The 14100-nt window shown below is 45.1% G+C and overlaps 1 protein-coding gene across 3 annotated transcripts in view; it reads left to right on the top strand.

Annotated features, from left to right (window-relative positions):
* The window catches only part of CCDC124 (coiled-coil domain containing 124), a 123351-nt gene that overhangs the window by 91123 nt on the left and 18128 nt on the right, over positions 1–14100 (top strand). For all 3 annotated transcript variants that reach the window (XM_063914411.1, XM_063914412.1, XM_063914413.1), the window contains exons 3-4: positions 5765–5936; positions 6023–6143. In XM_063914411.1, the coding sequence (XP_063770481.1) occupies positions 5765–5936; positions 6023–6143 (293 nt within the window). The remainder of the gene's footprint in view (positions 1–5764; positions 5937–6022; positions 6144–14100) is intronic.

Here is a 14100-nt window from a genome sequence, read left to right as displayed (position 1 = left end):
CAATTCAGCAGATGTTCAATACAGCAATCACATCAGCATACTCAGGAACCTCGCCCTCTGTGTCTAGAGGCTGAGTTATATTCAGATCATCCTGGCACTTCTGCAGTCCGTGTTTCATCCAGGCTGTCTAGGCTGCTTTACATTGAAAATTTCTCTTAGGCTGGAGAACTCCTGAGTAAACATATTTCATATGTACAAAGTTCATATTACAACCTGTACATAAATGCTAAGAAACAGCAGGGGGCACTGTTGCCTCAATTTTGAGTTTTAGAAATAACTTAAAAATACCAATGTGTAACATGGATTATATAGTTTAACACACAAGGTGAAACACCATTGTCTCAATATGAAGACGCAAACATTATTTATTAACAGTTTGTTATATAGCGCAGCAAATTCCGTTGCGCTTTACAATTTGAAATAACAATAACAAAATGGGTGATAACAAACAGTCATAGAGGTAGGAAGGCCCTGCTCGCAAGCTTACAATCTATACACCCTTGCTTGTAAAATATACCTATGTCAGGAAGGGTGTGGTTCATAAAATCGACAGTATCTAGGTCGACAATGTTTATGTCGACCACTGTAGGTCGACAGTCACTAGGTCGACATGGATGGAAGGTCGACAGGGTTTCTAGGTCGACAGGTCTTAAGGTCGACATGAGGATTTTTTTTTTTTATTTTTTTTTTGGTGTCGATTTCTTCGTACAGTGACCGGGATCCCAAATTAGTGCACCGCGTTCACTCGCCATGCTTCGGGCATGGTGCCTTCGCTTCGCTCGGCACAGATTACCGTTCCAATCGTAGTCCACGTGGATCGTTAAGTATGAAAAAAATTCAAAAAAAGAAAAAATGTGAAAAACTCATGTCGACCTTTAGACCTGTCGACCTAGAAACCCTGTCGACCTTCCATCCATGTCGACCTAGTGACTGTCGACCTACAGTGTTCGACCTAAACATTGTCGACCTAGATACTGTCTATCTTCAGACCGGATCCCATCAGGAATACTGACACACACGGAACATATCTGTTATATATATTTATATATATATAAAAAATTTCTTTTTTTTCTTTCCCTTGAATTAAAAAATAAATATATATATATATAGATTTATTTCCCCATTCTTGTCCTATTAAAAACACCATATTATATTCATAACAAACACCAACCACCTTTCTAAAGATATAACATAAAGCACTCATATAATTCTTTGTATTTGGTGCTAAAACACATGAAAGCATGAGATTGATAATAGTGAAACTTATATTTTTGTATCACTCCTTACACGCTGTATGAATGGCTGTTTCAGATGACGTTATTGTCTTATTCAAATAAAGGGTCTGATCAGAGCATCTTTGCTAAAATTATTATCCCCTTACCCACTGCTGATATGGGGTCACAAGGATTTCCGGCTTCTGCAATTTAAAGGAACCTCTCAAGTTTAAACTCTTATACACCTTTGGGATGTCACCAGGCTTTCTTCTTTTGGAAGCTTCCTACGGGACCGTAGGGAATGGGATTTAAGTCATATGATGCATTGTGTGCACTTCGTACATCTTTTTGGTATGATTACTTATTTTATTTATTTATTTATTTATTAGTAGTTTCTTATATAGCGCAGCATATTCCGTTGCGCTTTACAATTAGAACAGTTATAGAACAAAACTGGGCAAAGACAGACAGACATAGAGGTAGGAAGGCCCTGCTCGCAAGCTTACAATTTATAGGGAAATAGGCATTGATACACAAGGATAGATGCTACCTGTTACATAATGGTTCCCCAGATTGCTAGATTCTTAATGGGTTGTATGATATGATCACCCAGCAATGTTGGACGACAAAATGTGAGGTTATGTGGACTGTACAGAAGGGATGTAACTGGATAGGGAACCATTGAAGGTTGTGTGTGGGTCTGAAATTTGGTAGGCTTGTCTGAAGAGGTGAGTTTTCAGGGAACGTTTAAAGGTTTGGAGACTAGAGGAGAGTCTTATTGTGCGTGGGAGTGCATTCCACAGAGTGGGTGAAGCCCGGGTAAAGTCCTGTAATTTTGAGTGGGAACAGGTAATACATGTGGATGAGAGATGCAGATCTTGTGCAGAGCGGGGAGGTCTGGTAGGGAGATATTTTGAGATGAGTGAAGAGATGTATGATGGTGCAGTTTGGTTAATAGCCTTGTATGTAAGTAAAAGTATTTTATATTTGACACGGTAGAATACCGGTAACGAATGGAGGGACTGACAGAGCGGATCAGCAGACGAAGAACGTCTGGCGAGGAAGATTAGCCTTGCAGCTGCATTTAAAATGGATTGAAGTGGTGAGAGCCTATGTTTGGGAAGACCAGTAAGGAGACTATTACAATAATCAATGCGGGAGATGATGAGTGCATGGATTAGAGTTTTTGCAGTGTCTTGTGTAAGATAAGGGCGTATTTTGGATATGTTTTTAAGGTGCATGTAACATGATTTAGAGACAGATTGAATGTGTGGAACAAAGGACAGTTCAGAGTCAAGGGTGATACCTAGGCAACGAGCTTGTGGGGTAGGGTGGATAGTTGCATTGTCAACAGTTATGGAGATATCAGGTTGGTAACTACCCTTAGCTGGTGGGAAAATAATTCTGTTTTTGGAAATGTTGAGTTTGAGGTGGCGAGATGACATCCAAGATGAAATGGCAGACAGGCATCCAGTGACACAAGCCAATACAGATGGTGACAAATCTGGGGAGGTTAGGTAGATTTGAGTATCATCAGCGTACAAATGATACTGAAATCCGAAGGAGCAGATTAGTTTACCAAGAGAGGAGGTATAGATTGAGAAAAGCAGAGGACCTAAGACTGAGCCTTGCGGTACTCCAACTGATAGAGGTAGAGAAGAGGAGGTAGAATCAGAGAAGTGAACACTGAAAGAGCGATTAGATAGGTAAGATGAAAACCAAGTGAGGGCTGTGTCCTGAAGACCTAGGGATTGTAGTGTTTGTATGAGAAGAGAGTGGTCAACAGTGTCAAAAGCATTACGATGCAATGCGCAGCCCCATGGGTCGAATGTCACATCCTCGGATCATATGTGTAGCCCATATTATCAGTCCTAATCGTATGCACATAGTACCTTGTTTTATGCACATACAATACATTGTATACGATCAGCATCATTTTTGAGTGGCATTTCCTTCCAGGTGATCTTGTGCTTTTGTGAGGCTCACAGTCGATTGATAGATTGTATGCTTCATTGTATACACGTAAAACTCCAAATCGTATGCCAGGGGCTCCCAGTGGTATTGAAGGAAATCGTATGAGGGATCGGATGCTGGTCGTCCCAATGTATGGCCAGCATAAGTCTTACCATTACGCCTCTGTGTATCTTCACTGACGTGATGAGGGAATACCTAAATGCACATTAACAGGCAGCATAGCAGGATGTAAACATTTACAGCACACATCATACAGTAAGTAACCATATCACAGAATGTAAGCTCTTTCCTGTGAACCGGTCTTGCCCTTATATGTGTCTCAGATGCATGTACCTTTACGCTTCCAGACCACTCAGGGATGTGTCTTTACACGCCCACCTATTACATCTCCAATCCCGTATGCAGCGCATGTGCAAAAATATGGTGATGCTGTAGTCGGAAGGAAAGGGATCGAGATGCCAACCAGCGGCCTCGCATATATCATTAGCTTCCTACCCATGCACATCGGTGTTCGCAGATCCTCTGATAAACGCCATCTGAGTGACCCTATGGTGAGGCAGAATAGCCACAGGAACGAAGAGGCTGCAGCCATGTTTTCTGCATAGGAGAGTGCAGATATAGGCAGAGACAAGCCCCCAAAACATTCACAACACACCTGCATTTTTGCTGCAGTTCCCCATAACCGCTCCCTGTCAATCACTTTGCGAATAAATCCTCATTGCAAGCGATATCGCAAAGGTACTTTGGTGCGTGGACAGTGCGACTGCGATGCATCCGCAGTCGGCCAATAGTCAACTGTGTAAACATCAAAATTGTGTATAACTCTGAATCAGGCCCACTATTCAGTTGGACTTTGAGCTAGATGTATATATCACTATATATTCACAATCATACCATTGTATGAATCATAGTCATGAGACTTCAGTCACATTTGCAGTACACATAATTTCCTTCCAGCTCACTTGCTGACTGCTATAACTGCTATACATTTATGCATTCAACACAACACAGGGATCAAGATACTGTACTTACATCCGAGACAATTGAATGTGAATGCATCATTTTAAGACTATAAAGAGTCTCTAACAGCATTTTTTTAATGACAGTCTTACATGTAACATAAGCAGTTTAGCATATATGGTACAATACATTACCAAGTTTAGTTACTGTTTTATAAATATCCTTTTCGTGTGTATCCAGTGTCCATTAATTGTTAGCAGGATTAGTCCCGCATTCCTGTATTGTGCAGCAGTATTCTAATATCAAAATCTAGCACATATTCCTTACACCATAGTTTCCCAAACTCCGTTCTCATGGCACCCTAAGATTACAGGTTTTAATTTTTAAGCAATGGTGGCTTAATTAGTGCCACAGTCAGTTTGTTTTTACCCTCTGTGCACAAGCATAGATAGCCTTAAACCTGGACAGCTAGGGTGCCTCAAGGACTGAGGGGCAGATATATGAAGCCTGGAGAAGTGATAAAGCAGTTATAAGTGGAAGGTGATAACGCACCAGCCAATCAGCTCCTAACTGTCATTTTTCAAACCCATAATGATTGGCTGGTGCGATATGTTATATCTGCCCCCTCCCCTGCACTGCACATGGTTTTGCCCATTAGAAAACAAATTTGCTGCTGCGATCAGGTCTGAATTAGGCACTTAGTTTGTTCTATAATGGTGGAAAGGAGACAGAATGTAGTAGTTTGACCTCTCTTACATAGGCTCTGTGTTTTAAGAAACTTGAATGCTGTCAAAAGCTTCTTTCTTTCTTTTTTTTTTTCTTTTTTTTTTTTAATAACTTATTACAGTGTACAATTGCTAAATTCCAGGTGAATTTGCTCTTTGCAGTATTCATGAGAAAAAGATGCTTGGAAAATTGCTGGTCGATACAACCAGATATATGCAGTGGTTAACTGACATATAATATGTGTATTTGAACACTTTTTTATTTTTAATAGTCTTATAAGGATGCAAATAAGAGTATAAAAACAACACACTGCCAAGCACAAAAAAATATATATTTTTTTATAAATTGGTTTCATTTACGGTATATTAGATTACAATAGGAATTATTTTTTCTCTGAAATTGAAAAAATAAATCCTTATAAATTATTTGTCTAATGTAAAAGCTGGAATATCCATCTAAGGGAGGTATACTATTAGCCTTGTTCATTTTTTGCCGCCCGATGGTGACTTATTAGGCTATCCTATTAAAGCCCATTTTTTTTCTGGTTGAAAAAATCCCGTTTGTGGGCAATAACACATGGGTTTTTGAAATAAGTGCCCATACCCATGTGTTATCGCGGCTCATTTGTGCAGAGAATAAAAGCAAATGGTAAGGTAATTTTTATTGCATCATTGACATGGCATGACCCTTATGTAAAATAAATTCTCCCTGTAAGTTTACTATGAAGCGTCATATCCGTTAGTTATTTAGAAATTTTGCTAGATATATTACTTTTTATAGAAACAGGAAGTTTGGAGAAATGATACTTCATCTTAGTTTTTTTGAGTGATTTCTTTGGTTTTATTTTATTATGATTACGGTATTAAAATACAGTATTTTTATTTTGTCAGGAGGAAAAGGAAAAACGTCGTCTGGAGCAGTTAGAGAGAAAGAAGGAAAGCCAACGCTTGTTAGATGAGGAGGATGCCAGGCTTAAGAGTAAACAGGCAAAAGCTGCAGCACCCACTAAGGTGACAAAGGCTCAGATAGAAGAAACTCTGCACAAAGAGGAGGAAGAAAAAGGTTAGAATAATATAGTGAGGACACAACTGTCCTATCTTTGCATTCAAAGTCTTAAAGCTAACTACTGTAGCTAACTTTTTTCCTAGTACCTGTCGAAAAACCCAAGACACACCTAGACATGCCACTGGAAGAAAATGTAAACCGTCGCATGTTGGAAGAAGGGGAGGTTGAAGCACGATCTGTAGACGATGCCATTGCTGCACTAAGGTTGGTAGTACACTTTCGTACAAGAGCACGGTTTCTTAATCCTTAATTTGATTGTCCGGCAAGCCATCAAGAGTAATGGTGCATACACATGGAACAATTTGTCCAGTGATCGCAGCGTTCCCAGGGCATTCCCGATCGATCAGATAACCAATCGTTACATGTGTATGCACAATATTGTGCATGGCGTGCTCCCGTGGGGTCGTCTGTCGCTTCCCCTGATGTTTCTGCATGTTCAAACGATCAAGGGAAGCAGCTGCTGATCCCATGTAGCGCTATGCGGGGGCGGGCGGGCCGGTATTGTACGGGATCGTTCCTTGTGTATGGCCGCCCGATATGTCGGGCCGAGGAGAATGAGACGCATGGGTGGGTACACATCGTACCATGTGTACCCACCTTTAGGGTATCTGATCCTTTCTGACAAGCATTGTCGGAAAGGATCCAACAATGACCTATTCAATATGCTCCCAAATCCGACTGTCAGATTTGTCCACTGCTGCTGCTGCCCACCCAGATCCCCGCTGCTGCTGCTGACGGCGCCCGGGTCAGCAGCAGCATGGCTCTTCCTCCCCGGGACCGGAGCAGCTGCCCTTCATCAGGTAGCCAGGGGGACCCCCCAGATGACACCTATCCCCCCCATGTGCTGACAGTGGTGGCGGGAAGGGGGGGGGGGGCTGACTGCGGCGGTAGGGGGGCAGCTGACTGCGGCAGCTGGCGGCGGGGGACATGTCAGCAGCGGCGGGGGGAGGCGCTGCCAGGAGTAAGGAGCCTTGCCTGGGGGACGCCCTGCTCAATCCGACTTTTTTTTAAAGTCGGATTGAGATTGTGGGAAAGGGGGCCTATAAAATGCATGTGGATCGGCGCCTATTCCGCCGATCAACGTGTTTTCCGACAAGTCGGAAATTCCCGACATGTCCAAAAAAAATGCTTTCTTTGAATAGGTCGGAACCCCTTCCGACAGAAATCTGTTGGAAGCTGCCTTCTTTCCGACAGCTATTGAATACGGCCCTTAGTCTACAATTAGACATTGATCTAATGCTGTCTGTGCACAGGCCAATTCTCCTACTTGCCCCAGTAGTGCACTTATGGGGGTACATTTACTAAGATGGGAGTTCTATTTAAAATGGGATGTTGCCCTAAGCAACCAATCAGATTCCAAGTTTTATGTTCTAGAAGGTGCTACATAAATGAGAAGTAAAATCTGATTGGTTGCTATGGGCAACTTCACATCTTAAATAGAACCCCGATCTTAGTAAATTTACCCCATGGTCTGTGTTCATATAGACTATGTAACGTGCACAGATTTGATTGTGCCAAGAAATAGAATTTTGTTCTGTCTCTGGTCTGTTAGAATAAGATGGGATGCACAGGCAAGTTAGCAGTCATCTTACCAAATAATAGTGATCTGGTTTATTTTAATTGAATTATCAACCTTTTTTTGAAGCCACATGCATCACTTATGTGGCTGCTGCCTCAAGTTTTTGGGGTTTAGCTTGCCATTGAAACCTCTTTTATCAAAAAATAGTGTGGAAAGTTGCAGATCAGACCTTTTATTGCTGTTATTAATGTAATGCAATAAAGGTAATCATTCATTACAATTTAGTCTTGTTCATGTGTCTTTATATTACAGTATAACTTATTTTCACATTGCACATCGTCATATTCCCTCTATTTGCAACTTTTTGCTCTTTTTTTGGCGGATCCGGTTTCCTATGTCCTAATTGGTCTTCCTACCAAATTTGGTGCCATTCTGATTGTTAGAACAAGCTACAGACAGCTCTGAAAAAGTTTAATTATAGCCATCCGGGCTCCACTATGTGTATAGTTATCTATACATACATACATACATACATACATACATACATACATACATACATACAGATGACCCATAACATTAAAACCATTGACAGTGAAGTGGGTACAGTGATTATCGCGCTATAATGGCACCAGTCAAGGGGTGCTATATATTAGGCAGCAAGTGAAGTTAGTACTTGACGTTGATGGTTGTGATACAAAGGTGTCAGAACACAGAGTGCATTAAAGCTTTCTGTATAGTCACAGGCCAATCAGTGTGCCGATGCTGATCCCTGTCCACCATCGAAAGCGCCTACAATGAGCAAGTGAGCGTATAACTAGACCATGGAGCAAAGTAAAGAGGTGGTCTGATCTTATGAATTATGTTTTCTTTTACATCATGTGGACGTCCAGGTGTGTGTGCGTTGTTTACCTGGGGAAAAGATGGCACCAGGATGCACTACGGGAAGAAGTCAGGCCGGTGGAGACTGTGTGATGCTCTGTGCAGTATGCTACTGGGAAACCTTGGGTCCTGGTATTCATATGGATGTTACTTTGACACATACAAGACCACCTACCGAAACACTGTCGCAGACCAAGTACACCTCTTTGTGGCAATGGAATTCGCTAATGGAACTGGCCTCTTTAAGCGAGATAATGCGCTTCCTGCAACACTGTCATGTTCCTCAAACCATTCCTGACTATTTTGCAAAGAGTTCAAGGTGTTTTGGCCTCCAAATTTCGCAGATCTCAATCCGATTGAGCATTTGTGGGATGTGCTGAAACAACAAAACTGAGCTGTGGAGGCCTCACCACACAATTTACAGGACTACAAGAATCTCTGTGCCAGATACCACAGGGCACGTCAGAGGTCTTGTGGAGTCCATGCCTCTATGGGTCAGAGCTGTTTTGGCAGCACATAGATTGATATGTATTTATAGATATATACACACACCTAGATAGATAGATAGAGATATTTCTGCAGCGTGGTACACTGTGATTCCACAGGGAATTACATCAGGGTGTAGATTTGGATCTTGATCCGAGGCACCAACAGGCTAAAAGCTTTGACTGTTCCCAGGATGCATAGCGCCGCCTCCTCTATATCCCCGCCTCCAGGCACTGGAGCTCAGTTTGTAAGTTGGTGCCTGCAGTGCAGGCTGCTAACGGGGGGCAGCACTAGGCAGCCCTGGAAAGAGCTTTTTGACGAAAAGAAGACTTCAAGGGCCGCAGCACAGGCACTTAGAAGTGCTATATGTCAGTCTGACATATCGTGCTGCGGCTCCCTCACCTCCCTCAGCGGCGCTATATACTCCCGCATCCTGGTTGTTGGGTACTTACAGTGGAGGGCTCCGGTCACTTCAGGCACATACCCACCCTCTCCTGGATCGCGTGGCCGCATCTTTGGGAGAAGGTAAGAGGGTCCCCCAGGCGGGACACGCTGAAATCTCGATCCGGCGCGGTCTCCGGAGATGGACAGCGCGCTGGCGTGACCGTACAGGGACCCCACTAGACCACCAGGGCAAGGGGCACAGGTCGGATTTCTCATAGTCCGTTTTCAATAGGTCCCGCAGTACCTGGTGGTGAAGGCCAGCAGATGGGAAAGGGCGCTGACCTGTAGCCTCTCCCCCAGCCCCAGGCGCCATTTACTGCAAATATTCCCGCCCTGGAGCTGCTTCTCTCTCCTCCCTCACTCCATGTCAGCGTTTTGGCACCATTACACAGAGCTGCGCTGATCCTGGGACTGCTGGGCAATGTCTCCTCGGTAAAGCCTCCTGCCTCATCAGCACTGTGCATTTAAAGGACACTTAAATATTCTACATGTCGTTTAGACAGTGTTAGTTGAGAACAAGTGCATAACTACAGGGATATTTAGTACAAGTATCCTATGATATACATCCAGGATACTTGTGCATTGTTATATCAGTATACATAAATAGCTTTAATTAGTAGTCCAGTTACTTAGTATTGCTAGTCCAGTGCAGTTTTATTGTTGTTTGTAATAATTTCTGCATTGTACATGTGACTGTGTGTGCCAATAGCTGCTGTGTGGTCTCTATTCCGTGTATCTCACACATATCGCTATATTCTGCTAAGTGCGTCAGGGTTCTTATATAATATAGTGTTTCACAGGATATACTACTTTGGTATTTTTCTCTGTGTGTTTCAGTCACCATATACCTCTTAAATTCTCTGTTTGTGCTCTGCTTTGCACTCACACTATACAGGGTTTCCTATTTGTCAGGTACTTTGGTTATATTGTATATTACACCCTAAGGTTACGCTTCCCAATAATGGGGTATATGCAGTTGCGGTCGAATTCCGTCTGGAATTCGACCGTTTTTAAATTCGACACAATTCGACAGTCAGACACCCTCCCGCCGGGACCCGAATTCGACATATTCAATAAAAAACTGATTCGACAGTCCCGCTGTCGAAAAACGGACCAATTGACGATAGTGTGCGTCCTGGATTCGACTTCATGGACGGCACAAAAGTGTTTTAAAAAAATCAAGAAAAAAAAATGTGTGGGGTCCCCCCTCCTAAGCATAACCAGCCTCGGGCTCTTTGAGCCGGTCCTGGTTGTAAAAATACGGGGGGGAAATTGACAGGGGATCCCCCCTATTTTAACAGCCAGCACCGGGCTCTGCGTCCGGTCCTGGTGCAAAAAATACGGGGGACAAAGACGTAGGGGTCCCCCGTATTTTTCACACCAGCACCGGGCTCCACTAGCTGGAGAGATAATGAGATGCTGGTCCCTGCGGCCGTGGCATTAAATCCCCAACTAGTCACCCCTGGCCGGGGTACCCTGGAGGAGTGGGGACCCCTTAAATCAAGGGGTCCCCCCACTCCAGCCACCCAAGGGCCAGGGGTGAAGCCCGAGGCTGTCCCCCCCCCCCCCCCCCCCCCCTTCCCCATCCAAGGGCGGCGGATGGGAGGCTGATAGCCAAGTACCAAAATAAAGAATATTGTTTTTTGTAGCAGAACTACAAGTCCCAGCAGGCCTCCCCCGCAAGCTTTTACTTGGAGAACCACAAGTACCAGCATGCGGGGGGGGGGGGGGACGGGCCCGCTGGTACCTGTAGCTTTACTGCAAAAAAAATACCCAAATAAAAACAGTACACACACACACCGTGATAGTAAAACTTTTTCTCTGACGTCCTAGTGGATGCTGGGAACTCCGTAAGGACCATGGGGAATAGACGGGCTCCGCAGGAGACTGGACACTCTAAAAGAAAGATTAGGTACTATCTGGTGTGCACTGGCTCCTCCCTCTATGCCCCTCCTCCAGACCTCAGTTAGAATCTGTGCCCGGCCAGAGCTGGGTGCTCCTAGTGGGCTCTCCTGAGCTTGCTAGAAAGAAAGTATTTGTTAGGTTTTTTATTTTCAGTGAGATCTGCTGGCAACAGACTCACTGCTACGTGGGACTGAGGGGAGAGAAGCAAACCTACCTGCGTGCAGCTAGCTTGTGCTTCTTAGGCTACTGGACACCATTAGCTCCAGAGGGTTCGAACACAGGGCCTGACCTCGATCGTCCGTTCCCGGAGCCGCGCCGCCGTCCCCCTTGCAGAGCCAGAAATGAAATCGGCGGCAGAAGACTCCGGTCTTCATTAAGGTAGCGCACAGCACTGCAGCTGTGCGCCATTGCTCCCACTGCACACCACACACTCCGGTCACTGTAGGGAGCAGGGCGCTGGGGGGGGGGCGCCCTGGGCAGCAATAAGAATACCTTTTGGCACTAAATACACATAATACAGTCTGGGAAACTGTATATGTGTAAAAAAAAAACGCCATTAAGCTATACAAAACGCGGGAGAAGCCCGCCGCTGAGGGGGCGGGGCCTTCTTCCTCAGCACACCAGCGCCATTTTCTCTTCACAGCTCCGCTGGAAGGACGCTCCCCAGGCTCTCCCCTGCAGTATCCTGTACGAGAATGGTAAAAAAGAGAGGGGGGGCACATAAATTTAGGCGCAAATAGGATAATAAGCAGCTATTGGGAAAAATCACTCATTATAGTGTAAATCCCTGTGTTATATAGCGCTGTGGTGTGTGCTGGCATACTCTCTGTCTCCCCAAAGGACTTTGTGGGGTCCTGTCCTCAGTCAGAGCATTCCCTGTGTGTGTGCGGTGTGTCTGGACGGCTGTGTCGACATGTTTGATGAGGAGGGTTACGTGGAGGTCGGAGCAGGGGCAGATAAGTGTGGTGTCGCCCCCGACGGGGCCGACACCGGATTGGATGGATATGTGGAAGGTCTTAACAGACAGTGTCAACTCCTTACATAAAAGGTTCGATGACGCAGCAGCCTTGGGACAGCCGGGATCTCAGCCCGCGCCTGCCCAAGCGTCTCAGAGGCCATCAGGGGCTCAAAAACGCCCGCTAGCTCAGATGGTAGACACAGATGTCGACACGGAGTCTGACTCCAGTGTGGATGAGGATGAGACAAATGTACAGTCTACAAAGGCCATCCGATGCATGATTACTGCAATGAAAAATGTATTGCACATTTCTGATGTTAACCCGGTTACTACCAAGAAGGGTATTATGTTTGGGGAGAAAAAGCAGCCAGTGACTTTTCCCCCATCTGATGAATTAAATGAATTGTGTGAAGAAGCGTGGAGTTCCCCCGATAATAAACTAGTGATTTCTAAGAGGTTACTGATGGCGTACCCTTTCCCGCCAACGGACAGGTTACGTTGGGAAACATCCCCTAGGGTGGACAAGGCGCTCACACGCTTATCAAAAAAGGTGGCACTGCCGTCTCGGGATACGGCCGCCCTAAAGGAGCCTGCGGATAGAAAGCAGGAAGCTATCCTGAAGTCTGTGTATACACATTCGGGTACTATACTGAGACCTGCTATTGCTTCAGCATGGATGTGACAGCTGATACCCTGTCAGACAACATTGATTCCCTCGACAGGGATACTATTTTGCTAACCATCGAACATATAAAAGACGTCGTCTTATATATGCGGGATGCACAGAGGGACATTTGCCTGCTGGCATCTAGAATTAATGCAATGTCTATTTCTGCCAGGAGAGTATTATGGACTCGGCAGTGGACAGGTGATGCTGATTCTAAAAGACACATGGAGGTTTTGCCTTATAAGGGTGAGGAGTTGTTTGGGGACGGTCTCTCGGACCTCGTATCCACAGCAACAGCTGGGAAGTCAACTTTTTTACCCCAGGTTCCCTCACAGCCTAGGAAAGCACCGTATTATCATGTACAGTCCTTTCGGCCTCAGAAAGGCAAGCGGGTCAGAGGCGCATCCTTTCTGCCCAGAGGCAGGGGTAGAGGAAAGAAGCTGCACCAGGCAGCCAGTTCCCAGGAACAAAAATCCTCCCCCGCTTCCTCTAAGTCCACCGCATGACGCTGGGGCTCCACAGGGGGAGCCAGGTGCGGTGCGGGCGCGTCTCCGAAACTTCAGCAACCAGTGGGTTCGCTCACAGGTGGATCTCTGGGCTGTACAAATTGTATCTCAGGGATACAAGCTGGAGTTAGAGGCGACTCCCCCTCGCCGTTACCTCAAATCAGCCTTGCCAGCTGCTCCCAGGGAAAGGGAGGTAGTACTGGCGGCAATTCACAAGCTGTACCTCCAGCAGGTGATAATCAAGGTTCCCCTCCTTCAACAGGGACGGGGTTACTATTCCACAATGTTTGTGGTACCGAAACCAGACGGTTCGGTGAGACCCATTCTGAATTTAAAATCCTTGAACACTTATATAAGGAAGTTCAAGTTCAAAATGGAATCGCTCAGGGCGGTTATTGCAAGCCTGGAAGAGAGGGATTTTATGGTGTCGCTGGACATCAAGGATGCTTACTTGCATGTCCCCATTTACCCACCTCACCAGGAGTACCTCAGGTTTGTGGTACAGGATTGTCATTACCAATTCCAGACGTTGCCGTTTGGTCTGTCCATGGCACCGAGAGTATTTACCAAGGTAATGGCCGAAATGATGATACTCCTTCGGAAGAAGGGAGTTATAATTATCCCGTACTTGGACGATCTCCTTATAAAGGCGAGGTCCAGAGAGCAGTTGTTAGTCAGCGTAGCACTCTCTCGGGAAGTGTTGCAACAGCACGGCTGGATTCTGAATATCCCAAAGTCGCAGCTGATTCCTGCGACGCGTCTGCTTTTCCTGGGCATGATTCTGGACACAGAACAGA

This window comes from Pseudophryne corroboree, chromosome 1 (genome assembly GCF_028390025.1).
Source record: "Pseudophryne corroboree isolate aPseCor3 chromosome 1, aPseCor3.hap2, whole genome shotgun sequence".
NCBI classification, from domain to species: domain Eukaryota; kingdom Metazoa; phylum Chordata; class Amphibia; order Anura; family Myobatrachidae; genus Pseudophryne; species Pseudophryne corroboree.
The sequence above is the reverse complement of the archived record's forward strand: the minus strand, read 5'-3'. Positions and strand labels throughout refer to the sequence as shown.